The sequence below is a fragment of the Trifolium pratense genome, linkage group LG7, assembly GCF_020283565.1.
Source record: "Trifolium pratense cultivar HEN17-A07 linkage group LG7, ARS_RC_1.1, whole genome shotgun sequence".
Lineage (NCBI taxonomy): Eukaryota > Viridiplantae > Streptophyta > Magnoliopsida > Fabales > Fabaceae > Trifolium > Trifolium pratense.
Genome location: NC_060065.1, coordinates 13,481,882 through 13,506,792, shown reverse-complemented (window position 1 = coordinate 13,506,792; position 24,911 = coordinate 13,481,882). Strand labels below are relative to the sequence as shown.

The window sequence follows — 24,911 nt, the reverse complement described above, 5'->3', positions numbered from 1 at the left end:
TGCGTATTTTCGAAAAAGATTTTATAAAGGCAGAGTTAATTAAATAACGGGTTTGGGTGTTACAAGTGCCGTCAACGTTGAAGATCTGGATGCATAGTTATAATGAGGACAAGAGAAAGTAATTGATGGGAAAATAAAATCAATCAAGAAGGGTCAAGTCTACCATGCACAAACTCCTTATGTGCATGATGCACAAGTAGTCATTTATATTATAACAAATACAAATTTTATAAAATCTATCGTTGAATTGAAAATTTATATTATATAGACTATTCATAAAAAAAATTGAAAATCATATGATATGTTATTAAAACTTATCAAAATTAACGGTTTATGAGTTTTTATTAAATACCGTTAATTTTGAGGGTCTCAACAACATATCAAATGATTTTCAAATTTTTTCCAAAATTTTATAGATGATGCATATGATATAAACTTTCAATCTAACGATAAAATTTAAAAAATTCGTATTTATTATAATATAAATCACTATTTGTATACCATACAGAACATAAGGAGATTGTGCATGTTAGAGAACATAAGGAGATTGTGCATGTTAGAGAAAGCATAATGAGTTAAAAATAATTGGAACAAAAGAATCTGTCATTCTCATCATTTCTGTTTCTCTCTCATGATGAGCCTATCTAATCTATATCCATCGCCATGGAAGAAGCATTTCTGTGATAACAAAAGTTAAATTCCGCGTTTTCACATTTTCTCTTTTAAATATTTAAATGAATTAAATTAAATAAATAAATTCTTTCACAGCCACAATTATTCTAAAGCTTCAATCTTCTCTCTATTCTTCTGTCTGACTCTTCTTCACCTCTCTCACCCTTCTCCACTCGCAAGTCAGAATCTCTCTCCCTCTCTCTCTTCCAATTCTCTTTATCTAAATTGTTTTTCATCAAATCAATTCATATCCATGTTAATTTCATAAATCCCTTATTCATTTCTTGTTTTTTCTTACTAGTTATTAATCTTTGTTTTGTATGAACTGTTCGATCTAGGGTTATTTGCTAAATTGGAGGTTATGATTGTGGTTGATTAAGCTTTATTCATCTTTGGAAGCTTTTGATTTTTTTCTTTCTTGTTTTTAGGTTTTTGCAAAGCATGAAAATATGAAATAATAGCTTAACTCTACTTTGTTGTTTTAGTGTTTGTCTGAACTGTGAAATTAATTCATATTTTAATTCACTGATGCATAATATAGAACTATTTGTTACTTGTGAGTTTAATTCAACACTTTTAATTGGGTTGTTTTCTTGTGGATTGATATATGAACAATTTTGTTGACTTTAGTAATTGTTAAGCTTTGAGATAATATACTTTACTATATGGTATGTTTGTTTGCAATATGTTGTTCTTATTCATTCTTGTTCGTTCTCACTCACTTGCTGTGAAGCACGAACTTTCCTCGGATTAGGCGTGTCCAAGGTGTCGGACACCGACACTTACAATTCCATTGAATTATGTCATTTTTCAAACAATTATCGGTGTCGGTGTGTCAGTGTCTGTGTCTGAGCTTCATAGCTCACTTGTTTTTCTAAGCATATGGGCATGTTATTGACAGATTTCCATTCTTTTGCTTGTGTTTGATTGAGATATAGGTGGTGAAAATGTCGACTCCTGCGAGGAAGAGACTGATGAGGGATTTTAAGAGGTTGCAACATGATCCTCCCGCTGGCATTAGTGGAGCTCCCCAAGACAATAATATCATGCTTTGGAATGCTGTAATCTTTGGGTATGTGGAAGTTTACTATTCATAATGTTTTTTTCTTATGTGTGGGCGGTCAAATGCAACTGATGCTGCCTTAATTGTGATTGTGTTGTGGTTTCGGCAACATAAAATTTTCGTAACGGGGCCTAGAGCGCGTTTGTTTTCCCATTTATTTTGAAGTTTTAGTTTCTGGATAGTTAAATATTTAATCGCAATCTATCTAATTATGCTTTTATTTGTGCTTTTCCAGACCAGATGACACCCCATGGGATGGAGGTACAGTTATATTCTTTGCCCTTTTAATCATAATGTTTTTTTAATGTTTTTAATATTATAATTGTGATTTGTGACTTTCTAGTGCGCGGATTTAATGATAGAGACTTGGCATTATAGGGCCGAAGTCCCGCGTTGAGTAGTATGGGATGCTTGGTGGAGTATTTAAGTGGCTTGGTTCTTTCCCTTTGATGGCTAGCTTTTAAGGGAGGGTTTCCCAGATGCTTAGATACTTCGATACGTAGTGGATGAACAGATTTTTGGCAATTATTTGTGACTTTCTAGTATGTTGTTAACTACTTGGAAATATCATTTATCAATTCATTGTGGATGAACAGATTTTCGTTCAAAAATCGTTGTCAGCAATAATTTACTTTTGACTTGCTAGTATGTGCTAACTAGTAAGAAATATCATCTGTTTTTCAAACATTGTTATGAACAGCATTGATATGTCATGAATGAACAGATTCTTGGCAAAAATAATTAACTGTGATGACTTGCATGTATGTTGTCGGTAGCAGGGTTTCCAATCATGGAAAATAGAGGTTTGTTAAATTTCCGCTACACAATGGTGCTATAGGGCTGCTATTGTCTCTATCTACAAAGTTTTGTACTAAATAGCATAATGCGGAAAACAACGATATGTTGAAATTCAGCTACTCTATAGCACCACTATATCTGCTATTTAACAACACTGGAAGTGTCTAATTTGGTGTTGTTCTATTATTTGATTCATAAAGACATTAGTTCAACTTGTAGGTGTGTGTTTGTCACAAGCTGGTTGTAATTTAATGTATTTTAGGTGTTTAGTTTTTGGGTCATTTCTCAACTTATAAGTTATATACAGAAAAAGGAAAAAAAGATAAATATCTAAAACTAACTCGTGTCACGGTGTTTTAAGTAGTACATAGTCTTCAAATTTTTGGATTTTCATCTAAGGGATATTTGTGTCTTTCAGGTACGTTCAAGTTGACTCTTCAGTTCACCGAGGATTATCCTAATAAACCGCCTACTGTGCGCTTTGTTTCTCGAATGTTTCATCCAAACAGTAAGTACAGAACTACCTTACAATTTCTTTCTGGAGTTAGAATAGCAACCATCTCAATTATTTGTGCATTGAATGCCTGAGCATTATCGTTGTATTAAAATTAAGAAGTTCAAACAGAAATTGGAAGTGTTTCAGTCTACAAGTTTAACTTCTGGAAGTTTCTTAAGTCAGGTTTGGAACTTTGATTCTAGGTAGTGGAGACAGTTTCCATACTTTTCCCCAGTCTTATCAAATAGTGGCGATATAGCATATCGATTTTTGAAGACTCCGCTACAAAAACTGTGATGCTATCCTCGTAGGGCAAATAACAGCCTCTATTCTAGTTTTTGATAGCTGATGTAGTGGCAATAGCGGAAAAAAGAGAATTTTAGGATGTTTTAAAATAATACATCTGATAATCTGAAGAATCTGCATGTGTGCAACATAACCTATTTTTGTCATAGAAAAACTGAACGGTTCAGTGGGTATTACTCCCATATTCACCATAAACAGAAACTTTTTTCAACATATAATCTATCCTCTACTTGCCTGCAAGGCTGCAACATTATCTGTTATATCACAGCAGATTTTTGGCGTTCATTTAAATGCATGTTAAACTTTTATCAGTGTGATTAGCAAACACTTGAGCTAACTCAATCATACAAATTTACAGCTCTAGGTTTCAAAATCAGGTTAATTCACATAGCCGTTTCTGTGTAAACTCGGGTAGACTCACAGGTTTGAGGATGATTTAGCGGCTCTATAGTATAATGGTTATTTACCCAACAAAAGCCTAAATTCACAGTGTTTCATTGTTTTATAAAATACTTTAAAATGCAATAATTGAATTGATAAGGCTCTAAATTGCAGAAAATAAGAACCTCCCATTTGTAACACTTAACATGAACCTGTATGCAGAAGAGGTGAAGAATACTGTATCGAATCCCAACACCTTCCAATAGGCCAACTAGGTGAATGGCCCAACTATGACGACTGGAAACGTATTGAGCTGAAATTAGTTCCAATGCGGAGAACTCATTCCCACCATCTTTCAATTTTCAATAATCGAGTCTTTTGTCCATCAATTTGGAACTTATTATGCTCTTTTTTCGTGTTAAGTTGTGAAGCTTTCTTGTGATTTGAGAATTTGTCCATCAATTATGGAAATAGTAGAAGAGCCTAAGCTCTTACAATGGATACCATAGCTATTACTCCTAAGTGGTTAGATGAACTCCTCCGAGAAAAGATCATTCTCTCACTTCCAAACCTCTTTTGGTTCAAACAGAAAAGATGTATAATGAACCCTCCCATAACTACATTGCGTATTCCAAAAAGGGTTCTCCTACTTATTCAGCATGAATTCTTGTATCAAGTAATTTACTAGAATCTCAACCGCCGTAGCTCCTAGTATAAACAAAGTCACAAACTAGGAACCAATGAGCCCATTGTAATGAATCCAACTCTGCTGAAACCTAGCTCTGCTGAGCTGAATCAAGCTCCAATGAAGGGAACCCAAGCCTAATATCTCTCAATTGTTTTTTTGAACAAGACATCTCTCAATTGTTGGTAATTCCAAGTCTTGTGATTTTCCGATTTGTCCATTAATTTTGAGCTTAAGCTCTTTCCTGTTTTAAATCAACCTTTCTCAATATCTGTGAATTTGTCTATCTATTTTAATTTATAATACTATCTTTGTGTATTCTGGACGAGTCCAGCCTGGCTACGGTTTCTTCTATTCTAAGTTAAATGTTGAGTTCTTACAATGCTCATAGTATATTGTGCTGGATACTATCATCCATGTTTTAAACATTATTTTTTGTATTAAGTAAAATATTATGAGTATACAAGTTGAGTCAATGAAAATTTTAAGAGTTTATATAGACTCTCTGGGGTTTGACAACCTTTATTTGATTAGCATGATGATCACTTTAAATGTAGTACTAAGACCCTTTTTGCTTGGAAATTATAGTTTATGCAGATGGCAGTATATGCTTGGATATTTTACAGAATCAGTGGAGTCCAATTTATGATGTAGCTGCAATACTTACCTCAATCCAGGTAATTGTGGTTCACATAATATTTCAGAGGTTTTTTAAAACAATAATTGCTGAAAATGATATAATTCTACGCTGCTCATCGATTTCTTTATTATACAATTGCATCAATGTTGAAAATTGTCAACCGAGGATAAAAGAGTAATATGTCATCAAGTAATTTGTGTTGTACACTATTTGAATTACTTGAGCGTTTGAACATGATCCCTCTGTGCCATATCTACATTGCTTTCTGAAGTTATGATGTTAAAACAAACTGCCATTTTTCTTTTAGTGCCACATGCTCCCCGTTATGTGTTGGTGTCATGCATAGATTCATGTTCAAGCATTAGATTTGTCCTCCTTCAGTATGATTCTGATAGTTTCCTGATCTATACACATAGGCCCAAATATCCAGGGCCCACTTAGAGTGGAAGAGGGAGAGTTAGTTATGATGTATAGCCGGATTCTACGAACACAGTTAGAGGGAAGGGGAATGTATTGTGGCTGAGAGAGTGTAGTAAGAACTGTTAAGATTTCCATGGTTTGGAGAAAATGGAGAAAACTTTAGAAAGTCTTCAAGATAGTAAAAATCATAAGGATTCATATTTGATAAAAGATGATGAAAATAGTACAATGATGGCTCTTATATAGAGCAATTTAGGGGTTAACTAACTAACTAACCACCTAATAACAAACTATAACAAACTCATATAAACTCTAACTAACTAATAGAAACTACTATCTAATCACCATTATTCTTAACATCCTCCCTCAAACTCAACATTGGAAAATTTTCCAATTTGAGTTTGAATTACAATGATTCTCAACATTTATTGTGAAAAAAATGCAATCTAAAATTGCATTGCAGCAAATAACATGTGACCCAAGTCCAATAGGAATACAAGCATGCGATCCAGGGCTAAAACAAGAAAAGAATCCAAGCTTAAGCCTTCTCCGAAACCTTCAGTGACCAATGAGTATCAAACACAACTAGATCAATCATTGACATAAGCTAATTTTCATGCTCCAGACACCCACAAGACCAAATTTCAATACTTGTAGGAAGCAAATTGCACTAACTACTAAGGCCTTCAGTCGTTAGGCACCAAATAGCAGTAACAAGGTATGGGTATATCTCAGTAACCTTCACAAGTTACTTCATGGCAAGTAATTGAAACCAAATTCTCTCATCAATCTTCATACAAGCAGCATTGAAGAACAGTATTGTAGAATTGGCTTCTATATTGTAATAGCCTCCCTCAAACTCATAGTAAGAGAATTTTTAGTATGAGTTTGGAAAACAAAACCAAAACTGATTAATCAACTTCAACAAATATCATCAACTATTTCAATTCTTATAGTTGCTCCCAAAAAACTCCAAAATGATGGATGAAATTCCAAACTCAAGACTACAATAAAATCCAATAACAGATGAGATAGATGCAAAGGTGTGAAGTTGTATGAGGAACAAGGATGTATCAGAATTTGTACCAGAAGCCAGATTGAGTTCAGAAGGTAAGTTGTGTTCAGAGGCCAAATTGAGTTCAGAGTCAATGATGAACAAAGAAGATTTTGAATCCCTGACCTTTGTGTGCTTTTCTTCTGAAATGAAGATGGCAGTTAGAGACTTCAACTGCGAGTGGTGACGATTCCCGCCAGGATCAAACACAATGACGGCGAATTCACCCAAAAATTCAACAACGAACACCATGATCAAACAAAAAGTTGACGGTGAGAACGATATCAAGGTTATCATGTCGGGGAGAGGCTTGACTACACCGCCGGGATCGAAAACAGTTTCGACGGCGAAAATGGTGTTGTTGATGCGGTGAAGCAAGCTACACATTTGTATCGAAACCAAATCTAGATCAAGGAGAACTGTACCTTCTAGAAGGTGACCAGCGAAGGAGGAGATAGAGTGATTTTTCACGGCGATTCCAAAATAACCGCGATGAGGATTCTGCACCACTAGATCCATTGATTCTTGAAAAGACCCGTTCAATTCCGTGACGGATTCAGAAACAACGAACACGGATTCAAGATTTGTAGTTGAAGAAGCGTTACTCGCATTTGGAAATTTCATCAATTCATCTTTGATCTCTGAAATTGGGAACGAAAATGATGATGCGGAATCATGATGTTCTTCTGGTGTGAAGTTGTTCAAGAAACAAGATATCTCCCCGATCTTGATTATGCATCCATTGAATCTTGGTTTAACGGGCTTAATCGACTTGATCGGAACAATTTCAGAACGAAAATTGCCGAAACTGAAGCTGTCAAAGGTGAACTCAGAATTGTTCTTCTCCAAGATTTCAGAATCAAGATCCTCATCCATGGTTGAAGTAATTGCAAAATTCATCGGAAGTTGTTGCAGTCGCTTAAGAAGTGGCGGCAATGGCGAAAACTTCTTTTCCATCTTTGATTTCTTCCATAGGTGACAAAAAATGGAGTGAACCATTAGAAATGAAGGTGGATCAAAAAGTACAGTGTAAACTTCTTTGTGATAAGCAATGGAGGAATTCTCCGGTACCGGTACAATGGCGGAAGCGGGACGGATTCTCGGTGATCGAAACCGAGGCGATGATACCATGTTAAGATTTCCATGGTTTGGAGAAAATGGAGAAAACTTTAGAAAGTCTTCAAGATAGTAAAAATCATAAGGATTCATATTTGATAAAAGATGATGAAAATAGTACAATGATGGCTCTTATATAGAGCAATTTAGGGGTTAACTAACTAACCACCTAATAACAAACTATAACAAACTCATATAAACTCTAACTAACTAATAGAAACTACTAACTAATCACCATTATTCTTAACAAGAACCATAAGAGTTTGTTTAGAGAATCATTTCTCTGGCAGGAGCCTCAGGCTCTCGACTAGCCTTTACTTGTTGCTGTATGAGCCATTGAGCTCCTTAATTGCATAAACAGTAATATTCCGTTTCTCATAATGTTGAGAGTGCTATCAAATTCTCTATCATTTTGGTCTTGCAGTCGTTTATCCTATAAATTTCTTTTCATTCTCTGCTTCGAGGGTCTGTTTGGATATAATGATAAGAGAGGACGGGAGGGATTTAATGGGATATTTTTAGGAGTGTTCATGATAGTTCATGCTTCGAACTCACTTTTGTTCCTTAGAACTTCTGGTAATGTGAGGCCTCATTTTGGTGATGATCCTTGAAGTAATTTATATCAACCTAAAGAGACAAAGTAACAAAGAAAAACACGTATATAACTTCAAGCCCAAGGCGTTGGACTAGTGGTAAAAAGACAGGTCTTGGATCTGGAGGTTTCGGATTCAAGCCTCGCTAGTCTCCTTGGAGTGAGGTAATGTAAACCACTTTGTAAGTGCCCTTTGAGCTCTAAGGTCATCTTTCCTTCCTTGGACTGGGGCACTATCCCTTCACCCTATTTTTTTTGCCAAAAAATAATAAATAAAAACACATATATGTGTTATAGTAACTATGCATATATTCTTGTTTTCTTTCACGGAAGATAAGTGTTTTTTTGTTTTGTTTTGTAGTCATTGTTGTGTGATCCAAACCCAAACTCTCCAGCGAATTCTGAAGCTGCTCGGATGTTCAGCGAAAACAAGCGTGAATACAACCGTAGAATACGCGAGATTGTTGAGCAGAGTTGGACTGCTGATTAACCATACCATATATATATGGCATTGACGTGACAATGGCTGTTATAAAAATGGATCTGATTGAATAACCACCAGACCTTTATAAACAACAACTATGTTTTATTTTACTTGCCCTTGCTTGACTGTGTGTTTGCTCAAACTTCATATGAATTAAGAACATTCCTGCTTTTGTTGACACCTTCATAGTTTGTTTTCTCATTATAGGAAAGACAACATAGTTAACAAACAGTTTTGATTTTCCCTTAAACAGAAGGGGTTGGATTTCTACCAATTTTCCATTAGGTTCCTGAATTTTCTTTGATTTTTTTACTGTGCAACAAAATGCATGGCATAGACGATTTTATTTTAAAAAAAAAGATGGATGTTATCTAAATGATTTTTATTGAAGAAAAATGTTTATATATTATAGTTGAATTTCTTAATATCAAGTATTGAAAATTTTCCTTTTATGGTTTTTTTTGTTGATAAACCAATTGAAGTTCATCAAGTCTTTTATTTTTAACTTGTCTTTATTTTTTTAGTCTTGTCTTAACCTGCCTATTTTTAGGGGAAAACACTATAATTTAGGATTTGGATGATAGGTAATTATTGGGTCATGCTAAACGGTTAAGCATACCAAAAAAGAAAATAAAAAATAAAATTAATATTAAAAAAAACAACTTTTGATACTTTTGATGTATTGAATGTACGTATTTCGATGCAGAATTTTTATTTTAAATGTTTAACTAGTGCCCTGGCATTTTCCTTAAAATATAACCAATAATTGTAGAAGCCATTTGGATTCTTCCAAATGTGTATAATGACTTTTTTATGAGAAAATGTGTTTATTAATGACTTAATGTGTTTGTCAGGATAATTTTCATAGTCTTTGAGTATATATCAATGGTAAGAATAATACTCCCTTCGGTCTTTTTTATAAGAAATACTTTGGAATTTTTATTTGGTCTTTTTTATAAGAAACACTTTGACACAATTCCATTTGTACCCATATTAAATACAATCAAATAATTCATTACTCCCTCCGGTCCTTATTATAAGGAACACTTTGAAAAATCACACAGACCAATGAAGCACATTTAACATAATTATTTTCATTTAATACTCTTATAAATTTTAATTTATTCCATGTATACCCTTATTTAATTACTCTTTATTCAACTAACTTACTTATTTTTAAATTCTTTCTCATAATAAATAAGGGCATAAGTGAAATTGAACATTTAAAACATTAGAAAATTGGTCAAAGTTTCTTATAAAAAGGACCAAATTTTTTGCCCTAAGTGTTCCTTATAAAAAGGATCGGAGGGAGTATAATGCTAGTGCATTAATTAGAGAGGCCTATTTCCCATCCTAGTCAAAGGTTAGTTTTGGAATATAACATAAAATGTTAGAATCATTAATGAGAAAATTTATCTTCCCTAGTTTGTGTGATTTTGTCAAAGTGTTTTTTATAATAAGGACCGGAGGAATTATATAGGTAAGGGAAATGTGTGTAATGTGGCCTTGGGGGCATCATAGTTACTCTGTGCTTTTTATTTTAAATCGGTGCAATATTCACCATTTATTTTTAGTAACTGTGTTTTTTTTGAAATACTATGAATGAGTATTTATAAGTGGTTGAATGTGGATTTTATTCCTTTCGAGAAGTGGTGGATTCATTTCGATTCGTTTGATTCGTTGGTGAAGAGCAAAAAAGGTGAGAAAGTTCGTCACTTAATATGATTAGTATTTGACAGTTACGAAATAACATTATGTATATAATTCCTCTTTTTATTTTCTGATTGAATTTGGTTTAGCTTTCTTTCAAAGTATTTGGTAATTATAAAGGTGATGTAGGAGGGTTTTTTAGTATTTTATTATTTTAGTTAGATTTGTTATTTTTATTTAGCTAGATTTGTTATTTTTATTTACAACCTTTTAGGAGATTTGTTATTTTTATTTTTCATTACTATTTAATCTAAACTATTGTAGCCTTGAAGGCAACTATTTCATTCAATAAAATATAGATAATTTTCTCAAGTTTGGTGGATTCCAAATTATTCTTTCTGGTGGATTCCGGAAATTTGATGGATTCCAGAGCTTTTATCTAATAGGATTAGCGCTTGCTATTCCTTCCCGCTTTTGTATTGCGTCAGTTGGCATCAGAGTAAGTTTCACCGTTCTTTCGTGAACGTGATTCGGCCATGGGAGATCAATCAATAACCAGGGCAGACCTTAAGGGTACCGCGACTTTTACCACGACCCTAAATGCTTTGAATGTACAAATAGCGGCATTAGTAATTCAGTTGAACAACAATGCCAACAACAACATCAACGCCAACAACAACCACAACAACAATCCGAACAAGAGAGGAGAACCAATTCCGGTTATTAGAGTTCGTAATAACAAACATACTATTGTTATGTATAGAAAATCAGAACATACTCGTGAATCTGATTTGAAATACTATGAGCGTAGATATTACAAGTTGAAAGATGATTACTACAAGTTTAAAATCTCTGATTCGACATATCGTTGCTCGTTTTGTTACAACAAAGAGTACTCCTTGGCCGACCTTTTGAGACATGCTTCCAGAATGGCAGGTAACTCCCGTAAGACGATTAAAGATATTGCTAAACATTGATAACTTTTATTAATAGGTATCTTAATGTTAAATTCGATGAAACATTTAGCATCATCAATAATGATACAACTGAAATAATCGAGGCACTTGTAGTTGGAAAGAATTTAATTATCGAGGATTTGAGTTGTATCAAAATGTCAAATCCTCAATAATTATTGGTTGGATGCCTCAGAAGAACTCAAATCCTCAATAATTCGATTCTTTCCAACTACAGATGCCTCAATTATTTCAGTTGTATCATTATTGATGATGCTAAATGTTTAATCGAATTTAACATTAAGATACTTATTATTATAGAGTCAGGATCCGTTGACACCAGGTGTCAAACTTAAAATTGACACAAAATCTCAAACGTTTAAATCAATTAATTACACGGCTTAGATTTATTCACTTAACACTAACACGTGACCTTCTTTCCCAACTTTCATCTTTGAGATTACACTATCTTCCCTTTTTCCCACCGTCAACGCAAATCTCTTCTTCGACCCACTGTCAATATAAATGGTAGAGAGGAACTGCACCATGGCCGACGACTTGCTACCAATTGTTATCGACCCATTGTCACAATCCGTTGTTTATAACAGGACAGAAGAAGCATCACCGTTCACCGTCGTGTACTGTTTTGATGGAGATCTTTTCGTCACTGTTTTCTTCGTTTTTTTTTTTGAAAGCTTGGTATCCGGCCTTAGGACCGACTAATCCAAGAGGACCAATCCCACCGCCCACTTGCGGGGCCCCATTTAAAGCCAGAGTTTTTATTTGCTCTGTATGGACTTAGCCCACCAAAATTGGCACCAGTGAGAATCGAACCTGAGACCTTGAAAGGAGCATACTCCAAGGACCCAAACCAACACCATTCGACCAACCCCAAATGGGTTAACCACCGGAAAGGGTGCATCCCTCTTCTCTGTCCGTCGTCTTACTGCTTATTCTTATATGCAAGTGTTTTCAACATCTCCAATTTTTTGTTTTTTGTTTTTTCTCCTCAGAAGATTAAATTTCTTGAGACAAAGATAAAATGGCGATATTGACATCCATGAATAATGAACATAGAAACTACTTATTACTGACGTGACGTGATGGCGACGATGTCCTCTGTTTTTGGCTGTGGCGGCAAAACCCCAAGAGAGATTGAAAGGAATGAAAAAGTCACGTGCTGTTTTCTTTGATAATTTTATTTTTTTAAAATAAAATATTTTGAGCCGTGTGATTAATCAGTTTAAACGGTTGAGACTTGGTGTCAAACTTAAGTTTGACACCTTGTGTCAACGGATCCTATCTCATTAATATAGGTTATCAAAACAGAATGTTTAACAATATCTTTAATCGTCTTACGTGAGTTACCTGCCATTCTGGAAGCATGTATCAAAAGGTCGGTCAAGGAGTAATATTTGGTGTAACAAAACGGACAACGGTATGTCGAATCGGAGATTTTAAATTTGTAGTAATCATCTTTCAACTTGTTGTAATATCTACGCTCATAGTATTCCAAATCAGATTCACGAGTATGTTCTGATTTTCTATACATAACAATAGTATGTTTGTTATTACGAACTCTAATAACCGGAATTGGTTCTCCTCTCTTGTTCGGATTGTTGTTGTTGTGGTTGTTGTTGGTGTTGATGACTTAATGTTGTTGTTGACATTGTTGTTCAACTGAGTGCTAACGCCGTTATTTGTACATTCAAAGCATTTAGGGTCGTGGCAAAAGCCGCGGGATTTGTTGATCTCCCATGGCCGAATCACGTTCACGAAATAACAGGGAAAACCTGTTATGATGCCAACTGACGCAGTACAGAAGCGGGAATGAATAGCAAACGCTAATCCTGTTAAATAAAAGCTCTGAAATCCACCAGAAAGAAGGAATCCACCAAACTCGAGAAAATTCTCTATATTTTATTGAATGAAAAAGTTGTTTTCAAGGCTACAATAGTTTAGATTAAATAACAGTAAAAAATAAAGATAACAAATCTCCTAAAAGATTGTAAAAGAAAATAACAAACCTAGCTAAATAAAAATGACAAAGCTAGCTAAATAAAAATAACAAATCTAGCTAAAATAATAAAATACAAAAAAAAAAAAAGCCTACTATATCAAATGGTTGAGTACATGTTGTATTTCTTTACTACGCTATCCATCAGTTGCTCCACTTCGTCGATTAAATTGTATGACCGTTAAGGAACTTCTTTACTGATTTTGTCTATTCCACTACATTTATTTCTATTAAAAATGGTTTGATTGTTCCGATCAGTTCTAATTGCACTGAATAAGAATTTGTTTCTTCTTTGGAAAATATTTTTACTTATTCATGTTCTGGAAATAAATAAAATCTGCCAAAACTCATACTTGATATTGATTTTTCCCAAAAATAGAACAATTTTTATTATTTATATGGTAATTCAAGGGGACAAGGGACTTATAACCTAAATACAAAATTTATAAAGAACTCCAATAATAATAATAATAATAATAATAATAATAATTTATCAACAACAAATATGAAAAATGTAGGTCAAAATATGTTTTTTGTGGCACAATGGAAGATATTACATATTTACATTACCCTTTTATTCATTATGATCAATGAACTTGTGAAATGAAATCAACATTTTTATTGACAAAGAGATTTAGAATTTTGTGCTAAGGTTACCACTACTAGTCCAATTCTCTTGAACTTGCATTGAATATTGTAAATTCCAAAGAACATCCTCTATTGAAGGACGTGTACTAGATACCTTAGAGAGACAATTGAGAGTAATTTGAACTGCAGTACTCATTGATTCATATGCATAACTTCCTCTCAATGAAGGATCAATTGCACTTCTTAGTATTGTTGATGGTGCTTCTGATGAACCTCTTTCCAGCTGAACATTAAAAATAGATAATTAAAGATTTGGAATTTAAATCTTGATTTTGGTTATCTTTCTTTTTAATTTTCAGAGTAAGCATTAGTATTATTTATTTAACGAGTTTAAAACAATAGTTTAAGGGTCTGTTTGACAAGACAAATAAAATAGATTATATGTGCTTGTGAAATTTGATTAAATAAATGGTATAGAAGTTGTACATGTAAGTGCATAGTACTTATATATTAAAAATCAATGTGTTAAAAGTTGGATCCGAAATCGAACTTGTGAGATCTCTAACCATGGTTTAATTGGTTGAATCGGTTGATCTAAATGACCAATAAATAATGAAAAATATTAAAAAAGTGAACATCGGTTGAACCAATCGTAGTCCAACATCAGTTCTACCCCGATTCAACCAAACTGCAGTGTAATCAGAATCAAACCAACCAAAGACTTAATTAACCGGTTTTTAGTTTGACCCAATTACCAAAACATTAATTGAAATTTTTACTATGCAAGATTAACTAACTTTATAATCTATGAGCATTTTTATTTAAAATAAGTTACCAAAAACAAACAGTTATGGATACCTCATCCTTGAGCTGCTCTACATCACTAGAGGATGCAATTTGTGTACCAGTAATGATTTCAAGTAGAATAACACCAAGCTGATAAATATCTTCTTTTTCTGCATTACTTGTGCTGCATATATGAATTTAAATTTTAACACATTATCTTAAGATAATGTGAAATATAACAGAACATAAAGTTATTAATTAATATGAGATATACCTGGCAATTTGATTGGTGGCACTTTGTTCATTAACTGTGCTCTGAAAATTCATCAAGACATATATCGTTGCATGTTAGAAATTTAGATGAAATCAAACAAATAATCCCTGCGGCCTTAACTATAAATAAATATTTGAATAATTGATGTATACAATTTATATTTAAGTCCAAATATATCAATGAATCTGAAAAAGAATATTTGCTTATAATTAAAGTGGAAGACTATTACTAATGGTCTGTTTGGTTGGAAAGAAAGAAAGTAGGAAGGAAAACACAGAAATCAATGAGTTAACTCAAACTAAATCTTAGTCTAAATTCATTCATCGATTTCTGTATATTCCTTTCTTTCCATTTTCCTTCCTTCCAACTAAACAGACCCTAAAGAAATGATCAAAGTCATGTGTCCTAACCTTGGATGGTAATGGAATTTTGTATCCACTGACTTTTGCATTAAGACTATCATCCAACAAAATATTCTGAATCTTTAAATTGTTGCCAAATATTCCAGGAGCAACTCCTGTATGTAAGAACTGAACACCTCTTGCAATCCCAATGCTTATTGCCATTCTTTGTGGCCATTTCAATATTTCCTTCTTTTTCCCATCTGTAAATAAAAACTTATGCCATGTCAATTTTTTTTGAACATTCAATCTTTGTTTTATATAGTTAGAATTGAGTATTGAGCCTAACTCGACCATACAAAATCGGTTTGTAAGATGAAGATTGCATCTTACTTATAAACTCATATTCATGTCATTTCATATCCGATGTGAGACTTTTTAACATATATATATATGTTGTATTTAATTTTGATACACCATCAACAAATCAAAATCAATTATGAATAAAGTCAAACGTTGTTAATGATGTGATAGTTATGATTGATTGACAGTGTAAAGAGTTATTTCATATACACCGTCAGTGTAAAAAGTTGTTAGACTGTCAGTGAATCGTAACTGTAAATAAATAGAAACATTTGACTTTTATCATAACCAATTTTAAAGCGGCACACATAATAGTTGCAATATGCTGATAGTGAAAAACTTTTTACACTGACAATGCATGAAAATTTCACTGTGAATTTAATTTTCTGATAGTTTACCTGTGAGTTGGTCCCTCAATGACACATTTGAAATGTATTCAAGTACAATGAAGACTGTGCTTGTAACTTGAGGAGGTTCCTGATGAGTAATAACACAATGTCCTAGAACACTCACCATATGCCTATGCCTCAAATTTTGTAATACATCTAAGTGTTGCATAATGCTGTGAGGTAAACCCTTTTGCTTTATTTTTATACAATTAATCAGGACCACTGAACCATCTCTCAACCAACCTCTATATATCTGTGTAAATAATCAATATCATTAAAACTTTGTCATATGGGGTCCATTTCATTATAAGGAATAAATTATGAATAAACCTTAAAGATTATAAAAATTATTCTTTTTACCTGTCCTTGTGATCCTTCTCCTATTAAATTTGATTGGTCAAAGTTATTTGTTGCATCTTCAATTTCTTCTTCTGTGAAAATATTGTATGGTGGTTGTCCATGTGTAGCTTGCCTCATTGTTTGAGGAACGTGTCCTGTTTCCATTGATCAAATAAAATTAATGCAATTCTTAAATAAAGGAATTTGTTATTATTTTATTTTTTGGTTACTAATTTGTTGTTATATATGAAAGGAATATTAGAGAAAAATAATATTAACAACTAATTACTGGTGGGTTGAATTTTGGACTTTTACTCCTTGAACCCAGGACAAAATTAGTTAGTGTTAGTAATGAGTTGAGTTAAGGATGAAAGGAGTTAAGATGTAAAGGTCCAAAGTTCAAATCCTTGCAAGATGATAAAAATTAACATTAGTTACTAACTTTGGCGTTAAAAAAAATGTCTTACAAAAATTTGTTTTGTTCAGAGTTTAAATTCAGATACTCCGACATTTGAGGTGTTAGTTTAGTGATAAAAGTTTAGTCTTATTACCAAAGGTGCCGAATTCAAATCCCCTTAAGAACAGTTGTAAAAAATGTAAAAATAATCATTACTATCACTTCCCCAATTTTATTTATTTTTATAAAAAAATTGAGAATTTGACTTTAACTTAAGCTACTTAACCACTTAAAACCAATTAGTTGGTTGTGAATTGTGATGCATATGATTTAACATATCATAAATTAATATACAGCAATAATAATAATAAACAAAATAACATAAAGATGGTGGACTTACTTGCATTAATATTTGATTTTTCTGAAAACTTATGAACAGAAGATCTATCCAAATTATGATTCAATCTCTCTGGTTTGGATTTCCACAAGATGAACACAATAAGCAAAGCAAAAACACATGCAATTCCAACAACACCTCCAACAATAACAAGCACAAGACCCAATTTCATACTTGATGATTCCTTCTTCACCTTTGTTTTAAGTGGCTTAACTGCTAAAGCTGCATCTTTTTTGCAATATGAAGAACCATGTTGTTGATCATTCAACTTTTTTGTTGATAAACAATTCCAATTATACAATACTTTAGCCTTTGATTTCATAATGCATGTTGGTAATTTTCCTACTAGAAAATTATGTGAAATATCAACATAAGTCAATGATGAACTACAAGGTAAATTCATTGAAAGGTTACCACTAAATTTGTTTGAAGACAAATCTAGGTAATGAAGTGATGGTAAAGAAAACATAGAAAATGGAATTTTCCCAACAAAATTATTTGAAGAAATATCAAATATTTGAAGCTTATCAAAGTGGATTATAAACTGAGGAGGAATTTGAGATCTTATAGAGTTTTTTCTCAAGATAATTTTCACAAGATTTTTTCCTAGTGAAGGAAATATAGGACCTAATTTGTTACCATCAAAATTAACCTCTTCAAGAGAAGTTAAACTTTGGAGATCTGGAATATTTCCAATGAAAAGATTATCAGCCAAAACAATACTCTTCAAATTTTTCATTGAAGATATTGATGTCGGAATTTCACCGGTGATGAAATTGGAACTAATGTTCAATACTTCGAGAGATGAAAACCGGTTGATTTTTTCAGGTAATGGACCCCATAAACCTAATGAAACTAATGACAAAACCTTCAAATTTGAAAGCTTTGTCATAACAGTGAAAAATGAATCAGTTGAGAAAGTTCCGGAAAGTGCTTGAAAAGGTTTATTGCTATGTGAAGACGGAGAAGTTCGGTTTCCAATGACAGTTAATTCGGTTATGTGACCGTTCGAACAAACAATTTTGAGTGATGGAGATGGCTGAAGGAAGCAGAAGTTTGTCCAATTGTTCCATCCTTGAAGAACTTGTGGATATTCTAGAAGCTTCTGAACTTGGAAAAGAATTCTAGTTTCAGTTTGTGTTAATTGTGAAATTGAAGTTGGAATAAGCAAAAGAAAAATGAGTGTAGGAAATAAGTGAGAAAAAGAAAGCCACAATTTCTTCATAATACTAAATTTTAGAATTGTGATTGGAAAAGTGAAATTGCTAAGAAGATAACATGAATTGAGTGAATGTTTATATAAAACAGAATCTTTGATCAATAATTGTGATTGCTTTTTTTTTTTATTCTCTTTTAAAGTTGTACAGTGTGTCTAATAATTAGGAGAAAAAAAGCTTTTTAGTTGTCAAAAATTCATGATACAATGATTGCAAGAAAAGGTTTTACTTTTGGTGAAAAATGATTAGCTTGAAGAATTAAGTGATTTTGGATTAGGTAGGTAGGAAATGTGGTGAGGACTCAAGTTTGTGAAGTGATGATAAATTTCGCAAGTGCACGAAAATCACGTAGTAATAAAAATATCGATCCACAGGGATTGTGTGATCAAACTAGTCGAACGGTGTTCATAGACATTATACAAAAAATACACATGAATTGGGGGTATGTTGAGTAATGAATTGCTAGAAAATGTGCTTGATAATATGGAAAGGTGAGGTAGAATCATCGGAATCATCTAGGCTATAGCTAACCGCATGCAACCTACAATGTATAAGAACTACTCAAGTATTCACAACTAGATCGACAAAATAGTGAATCGCAATCTCTTGTCAAAATCCACTCTATTCGTTGTCGATACTCCCCCGATCTCTCGGGCGGAAGCTACCTACAACGAATGATATTAACGCACGTCAATCGTTTGCTACACTCTATGCCTCAATCTCTCGACCGGAGACACTCGAGCGCTCAATTCAATTCAGTTCAGACATTAAATCAATACTCTCGCACGTGACTTAACTCAAAATCATTACAACACTAATGAAGGATTGTAAAGCATTAGAAACAGACTTGAATTGAATGAATACTATAAAGAGAGTATGATCTTACACAATTGCAGGTTACATTCAGATGAACTACATCCTAAACTACCTAGATTCTACCTCCGAGGGAGTTTAGCTCCTCATCGTTCTTCGTACGCTTCCTTGCTTCATCGCCACGGCTTGTGAATCCATGATCTGATGCGCTTGGAGCTCTCCGCTGGAGTGTGAATCACGATCTTCAAGTTCCAAGACCAGAATGTAGTGAAAAGATGCAGAATTTTCCAACCCGAAAACAGAATTATGCAGAAAATATATATACAGCAGGCAACCACGCCGCGCGCCAGATCCATCACGCCGCGCGTGGTTGCAATTCCATCAACTACGCCGCGCGTGGTAACAGAATCACGCGGCGCGTGATCAAGTCAGAGGCAATCTTCATCTTCAATCAAGACTTCACGCCGCGCGTGGTCAAGTATCACGCCGCGCGTAGTCAAGTCAGAGAGCAATCCAGTTCCTGCACCAAGCTTCACGCCGCGCGTGGTCAAGTATCACGCCGCGCGTGATCAGAGTGAAAATCCTTGCTCCCTGTGAGCTCCATCACGCGGCGCGTGATGGGCTACGCCCCCAGCGTAGTGAAAATCCTTTATTTCCTGCAGTTTTTTCCTGTTTTCTTGCAAATCAAGTCATCAAGCAAATGGTTAGATTTCTCTTATATTTATTGCTAAAAACCTACTAAAATGTATCTAATGTTGCTAAAATAGGCATGGAATAGAGAGTGTGACGATTTGTCATCACAACCCCAAACTTAAACCTTTCCTTGTCCTCAAGGAAACAACTTTTACCTCAAGCTTTTGTGTCAAGACCTTGGCATTTTCCTTAAATTCACTCGAATCATACATACGTGAGACTCACCTGATGATCAATGATCCTCCTGCAAACAATGCTCAATTGCACAATCGTTCCCGCAAGGCATTTTCAAGTAGTTCACACTTTTCGACCAAAGCTCTATGATTTCATCACACTACTCACATGCACTCTTCAGTTTTTGGTAATTCACTCAAATCAACACATCAATGCAAGTCAACAATAATTTTGCAAGTAATCTAAGCATTCATTCGGTTCACTTTGTGCACACACATTAGAGGACTTTTAGGGTTATAACGTGGCTTGGCTAGGGTGGATGGTGACATTTTGGATAAGTAGTAGAAAAACTTGGAGTTAGATCCCCCTAAGGTCAAAAATATTCATAAACCAAAACCCCTTTTTCCTTTGAACTATAGTGGACTAGAGAACTTTTTCAATCTTCAAACAAAGTTTTGCAATTCTTTTGAATTCAAGGCTATCACTTCTTTTTGTACTTCTTTTCTATTTTCCTTTCACAATCATTCATCTTCTTTTTTTTCATTTTTCATTTCTTTTCAACATTGCCTTGCAAAGTTTGAAAATTTTTTTTCAATTTTTCAAACTTTTTGTAAGTTCTCTAGTACCCTCACCCCAAACTTTATTTGTTGCTAATTCCAAAGAGCAACCCCAAACTTAGTGGTGAGCATTGCGCATCAACCACTAATTAGGTGCCTAACCTCCAAGAAAGTCATTCCTTTTTTTCTTCAAAAATTTCTTAAGGTTTGCAAAAATAACATATTTTCTTTCAGCTCAAATTGGGTAAGCAAATGACATAAATGTAAGGGTGGATAGAAAAGCTCAAGGGTAACAAAACAACATGCCTCGTGTGTGCTACAAAATTACCAATCAAATAAAAAGACGACAAGCAAAATTGAGAGACAATACACGAGTGAATATCACACATAGAAAGAATGAGAAGTGTTTGGCTCAATACCTCACGGTTGGGTCGAATCAAAGAGCCGGTCAAAAAGTGTGCGTTCCCGTCCTTTGCCTCTTGATCACATGAGTGCAACAAGCTATTGCACTGCAAGTTTTACATATCACATACGGAGAAAATCAAGTAATTGATACTCAAGTGACTAGAAAGAACATGCCAAAATATTGAAGTAAACTCTAGAGGTAAAAATCATTCCACAATTAACAAAGGAGGATTCAAATTTAGAGTACACAATTAAAATATCCAGCTAATATCCAAGCAACATCAAATATTATTACAAACCAAACAATTAAAAGACAAAAAGTAAAGATAGAGATAGAGTAGTAGAGTAGTGGCAGCAGCAGAAGTAGCAGAACATCATCACCAACAACATCAAACCGCGTCATCCGGCTGGCCAGTGAAGTAGTTCGTGAATGGGCTATTCAAGTTCAGATTAAGCCCATCCACATCCAACATCTCTCGCTCCATCGCAGCAGCCTCCTCCTGCTCAACACGGCGTCTCCTTTCAATATCGGCCAACTCAGAAGCTCGCAACCCGGAATTATAAGCTTGTCTGGCCTGGAACGACGTCAGCTCCCTTGCCTGATGCGCCTCCCAATCAGCCTCCACGGGATACAACGTCCCGAAAGTGGGAGGAGGGAAAGTAGACCGATAAGACATCGCCTCAGTATACATAGTAGAAGCAGTATCAAAGTAGAGATTCGGCAGCCCCGAATATTGAGAAATTTCCATTTGATGCAACATCGAAGCAAGCTGATTCATATCATGAGAGTAGCGAGGAGGGTCTTGAGCTGGTATATCGTGGGACTCATACGCCGGATCCCCCTGTTGATCCGGATGGTTACCCTCTTCAAAACGATTAATCTCTTCCTCCTCTCTTAATGCTTCTTCCCTAGCCGCATTCCCCTCACCTCGGGGCACAATCGGACCTCTCTCAAATCTCTTCTCAAAATATGATAAAGATAGTGGACGGACGGGATGTAAGTCACCTTCTTGCACACTCATAGGGACATTGCTTGCTCTACACAACGCAGCAATTAAGTTGCAATGCCCCAAAGTAAAAGTCGGATTATTATTGTTTGCCATTTCCTGTAAATCCCTTTGTAACCAAAGACCAAGATCGATATAACGACCATCAGCTAATAATCGAACAGCGGCCACATTGTCAATCTGGATTTCAGAGTTATTACCAACCACTCTCACATTCTTAAGCCAAAATTCACCCCAAGCACGGTGAATAGGGTTGAAACTCGTCAAACTCAACCTAGTAGGAAGGGATGAGGCTGAGTGTGACAGCCATCTAGCTCCAGGCCTACAAACCATCGCCTTTAACTCTTCTCTCACAGCAAGACCACCATTAGAAATTCGTTCCTTCTCGGATACCAACTCACAAGCACCTCTCACACGACAACCCAATAATGTGTTAATATGAGCTGCGGAATAGTACACTCTTATACCCCTAACTGTCGAATAGAACTCCGGAACCGACGACTGGTCCGGCAAATAAGCATTCGCGAGAAACTCCCTTACCCACATCTGATTACCTGGATTAGCTTCATCCTTAGTCATCAACTTATTAAACTTCCCCCATCTTCTAGACCTGATCTCATTTCCTAATTCAGCAACCCCCTTCAACAAGTCCTCTCCAAAACCTTTTTCTTGATTAATAGTAAAGGTTTGGATTTTTGTGTACCTTTTTTCATGGATTGCACTGATGAAGTGGGGGTGAACCTGTGGTTGAGTCACATTGCTCCGGCGAGGAGGAGATGCTTCCGCTGCCCGCGAAGATTGTCCCTTGCTGGCACTCATCTTCGTCCTTGGTTTCTTGGGTGGCTCTTGTGTTGGACTAGCATCACTCTTCTTCTTTCCCTTTCCGGTAAGCCGTGTCAACATGGTGATATTGTAAAGATTGAAATGGGTCAATTTGGGAAAGTGGTTAGATGAAGGATATGGAGTGGAATTAGGAGTGGGTGATATGGGTGTAATGTGGATGTGAATGAAATGGATGATTGGAGGTGATTAGAAGTGAAATTGGAGGAGTTTGGAGAGTGAAAATGGGTTGTCAATGGAGTTTTCCGTGTGGGAGACCGTGTGAATTGATGATGGGACGGTTGGAGTGGTTGAAAAGCTGAAGAAATTCAAATTTGACACGCTTTCCTGTGTAACCACGCCGCGCGTGGTCCATCTACGCCGCGCGTAGTAGCAATTGTAACGGTCAAGAACTTCTTTCAAACAGGCCACGCCGCGCGTAATCACCTTCACGCGGCGCGTAATCACTTAGTCAGAGACTTCATATTTCTCCAATCTTCACGCGGCGCGTGATATACCCCTACGCTGCGCGTAATGCTTTCTGAAAGCTTCCTCCTCTGTGATGAAGGATCACGCCGCGCGTGATTGTACTGCGCCCCCGGCGTGGTAGAATTCTGTTCTGCCCTGTTTTTGCTTCCGTCCTTGCTTCTGCTGCACACCTACCTACATACTTCAAAAGAAAACATACTAAAACATTAAAAACCGTTGGGTTGCCTCCCAACCAGCGCTTGTTTAACGTCCCGATGCTTGACGTTCCCTACCCCTAAGGGTCACGGAAAAGAAGTGCCACCATGTGGCGAGTAGTGTGCATTCCAAGGCAATTTCAAAGCATGTTTAATCATATGATCATAAACCTGGATTTTAAAACACTGTGGGTCTCCATCGTCCCACGTCATCTTATCAAAGACATTGAAGGTAAGCTGCTGATCATCAGTCCTTAGCATGAGTTCCCCCATCTCTACATCGATTAGGGCACGGCTAGTTGCTAGGAAGGGTCTACCAAGTAGCAACGGTTCCCACTCCCTAGTTTCTTCTATGTCTAGAACCACAAAGTCTGCGGGAAACACAAATTCACCCACTCTAACCAATACGTCATGGAGGATACCTTCCGGATGCACTATTGATCTATCCGCCAAAGAGAGACTCATCTTTGTCGGCTTTGCTACAGCTCCCGGTATCTTCTTCATCATTGATAACGGCATTAGATTAATGCTAGCACCCAAATCGCACAACGCTTTTTCAATCACGAGATTTCCAATAGAACAAGGAATGGTAAAGCTCCCCGGATCTTTCTTTTTCTGAGGTAGCTTCCGTTGAATGAGGGCGCTGCACTCTTCCGTCATACTTACCATTTCATCATCCAATGGTTTTCTTTTCTTTGTGAGCAGCTCCTTCAAAAACTTTGCATAACTCGGCATTTGCTCTAATGCCTCAACCAATGGTATAGCCAACTCAAGCTTGTTCAACACCTTCATGAACTTCTTGAACTCCTTCTCCCGCTCAAGATTCTTTACTTTCTTTCTCCTAGGAAAAGGTATCCTAGCATAAGGCGATTCATCAACTCCTTTACCTTTTTCCACCTTCTTACTCTCTTTTTCTTTTATCTCCCTCTGTTTTTCAACTTCTTCTATTTCATCCTCACTAATCTCAACTTCCTTAGACACATCTTCCTTTTCTACTTCTCCCTCAATGACCTTCTTTTTCAAGGGCTTCTCCACAACTGGCCTTTCCGGTATCTCTCTACTCCTCAAAGTGATTCCATTGCAAGTTTCATTTTTCGGATTATCATGAGTGTTTCCACCGAAACCTCCTTGGTTTTGCAACATAGAAAACTGTCTTGACAGCTGACCCATTTGCACCTCAAGATTCTTTATAGAAGCTTCATGATTCTTGTTAGAGGTTGCTTGACTCGATTTCATCGCTTCAAAGTTGCTTTGGGTCATGAGCATGAACTGATTTAGAGTCTCTTCCATCCTTGATGGAGGCCTTTGCTGCTGTTGCTGTGTACCTTGACTTTGCATACCA

At 35.4% G+C, this 24,911-nt stretch overlaps 3 protein-coding genes across 4 annotated transcripts; 1 reads left to right on the top strand and 2 right to left on the bottom strand.

Moving 5' to 3' along the window:
- Positions 1–610: 610 nt before the first annotated feature.
- LOC123897105 (ubiquitin-conjugating enzyme E2 2) lies at positions 611–8,887 on the top strand. 2 transcript variants are annotated; one of them, XM_045947599.1, is made up of 6 exons: positions 611–851; positions 1,611–1,744; positions 1,971–1,996; positions 2,952–3,041; positions 4,990–5,078; positions 8,585–8,887. In XM_045947599.1, the coding sequence occupies exons 2-6, from the start codon at positions 1,620–1,622 to the stop codon at positions 8,711–8,713; spliced, it is 459 nt and encodes a 152-aa protein (XP_045803555.1). In that variant the 5' UTR covers positions 611–851; positions 1,611–1,619; the 3' UTR covers positions 8,714–8,887. The 2 variants fall into 2 exon arrangements, with proteins under 2 accessions (XP_045803555.1, XP_045803556.1); XM_045947600.1 differs by having other exon boundaries at positions 1,605–1,744.
- Positions 8,888–13,807: 4,920 nt separating this feature from the next.
- Positions 13,808–18,704, bottom strand: LOC123897104 (probable LRR receptor-like serine/threonine-protein kinase At1g14390). The gene is made up of 7 exons (XM_045947598.1): positions 17,205–18,704; positions 16,429–16,562; positions 16,078–16,321; positions 15,386–15,579; positions 14,976–15,016; positions 14,774–14,885; positions 13,808–14,198 (listed from the first exon to the last, which is right to left on the bottom strand). Exons 1-7 carry the CDS (start codon positions 18,424–18,426, stop codon positions 13,962–13,964), a joined length of 2,184 nt encoding a protein of 727 aa, XP_045803554.1. The 5' UTR covers positions 18,427–18,704; the 3' UTR covers positions 13,808–13,961.
- Positions 18,705–23,656: 4,952 nt separating this feature from the next.
- LOC123895885 lies at positions 23,657–24,034 on the bottom strand. Its single transcript, XM_045946353.1, has one exon. It carries the CDS (start codon positions 24,032–24,034, stop codon positions 23,657–23,659), a length of 378 nt encoding a protein of 125 aa, XP_045802309.1.
- Between the last annotated feature and the right edge of the window lie 877 nt (positions 24,035–24,911).

Coding starts and splice junctions, on each gene's coding strand:
- LOC123895885 (XM_045946353.1), bottom strand. CDS start 24,034: ATGAGTCTCTCTTTGGCGGATAGATCAATAGTGCATCCGGAAGGTATC.
- LOC123897105 (XM_045947599.1), top strand. CDS start 1,620: ATGTCGACTCCTGCGAGGAAGAGACTGATGAGGGATTTTAAGAGGTTG. Junction 1,997..2,951: donor TGACACCCCATGGGATGGAG/GTACAGTTATAT, acceptor TGTGTCTTTCAG/GTACGTTCAAGTTGACTCTT. Junction 3,042..4,989: donor TCGAATGTTTCATCCAAACA/GTAAGTACAGAA, acceptor TGGAAATTATAG/TTTATGCAGATGGCAGTATA.
- LOC123897104 (XM_045947598.1), bottom strand. CDS start 18,426: ATGAAGAAATTGTGGCTTTCTTTTTCTCACTTATTTCCTACACTCATT. Junction 16,563..17,204: donor AAAATCAAATATTAATGCAA/GTAAGTCCACCA, acceptor CAATGGAAACAG/GACACGTTCCTCAAACAATG. Junction 14,886..14,975: donor GCCACCAATCAAATTGCCAG/GTATATCTCATA, acceptor TCATATATGCAG/CACAAGTAATGCAGAAAAAG.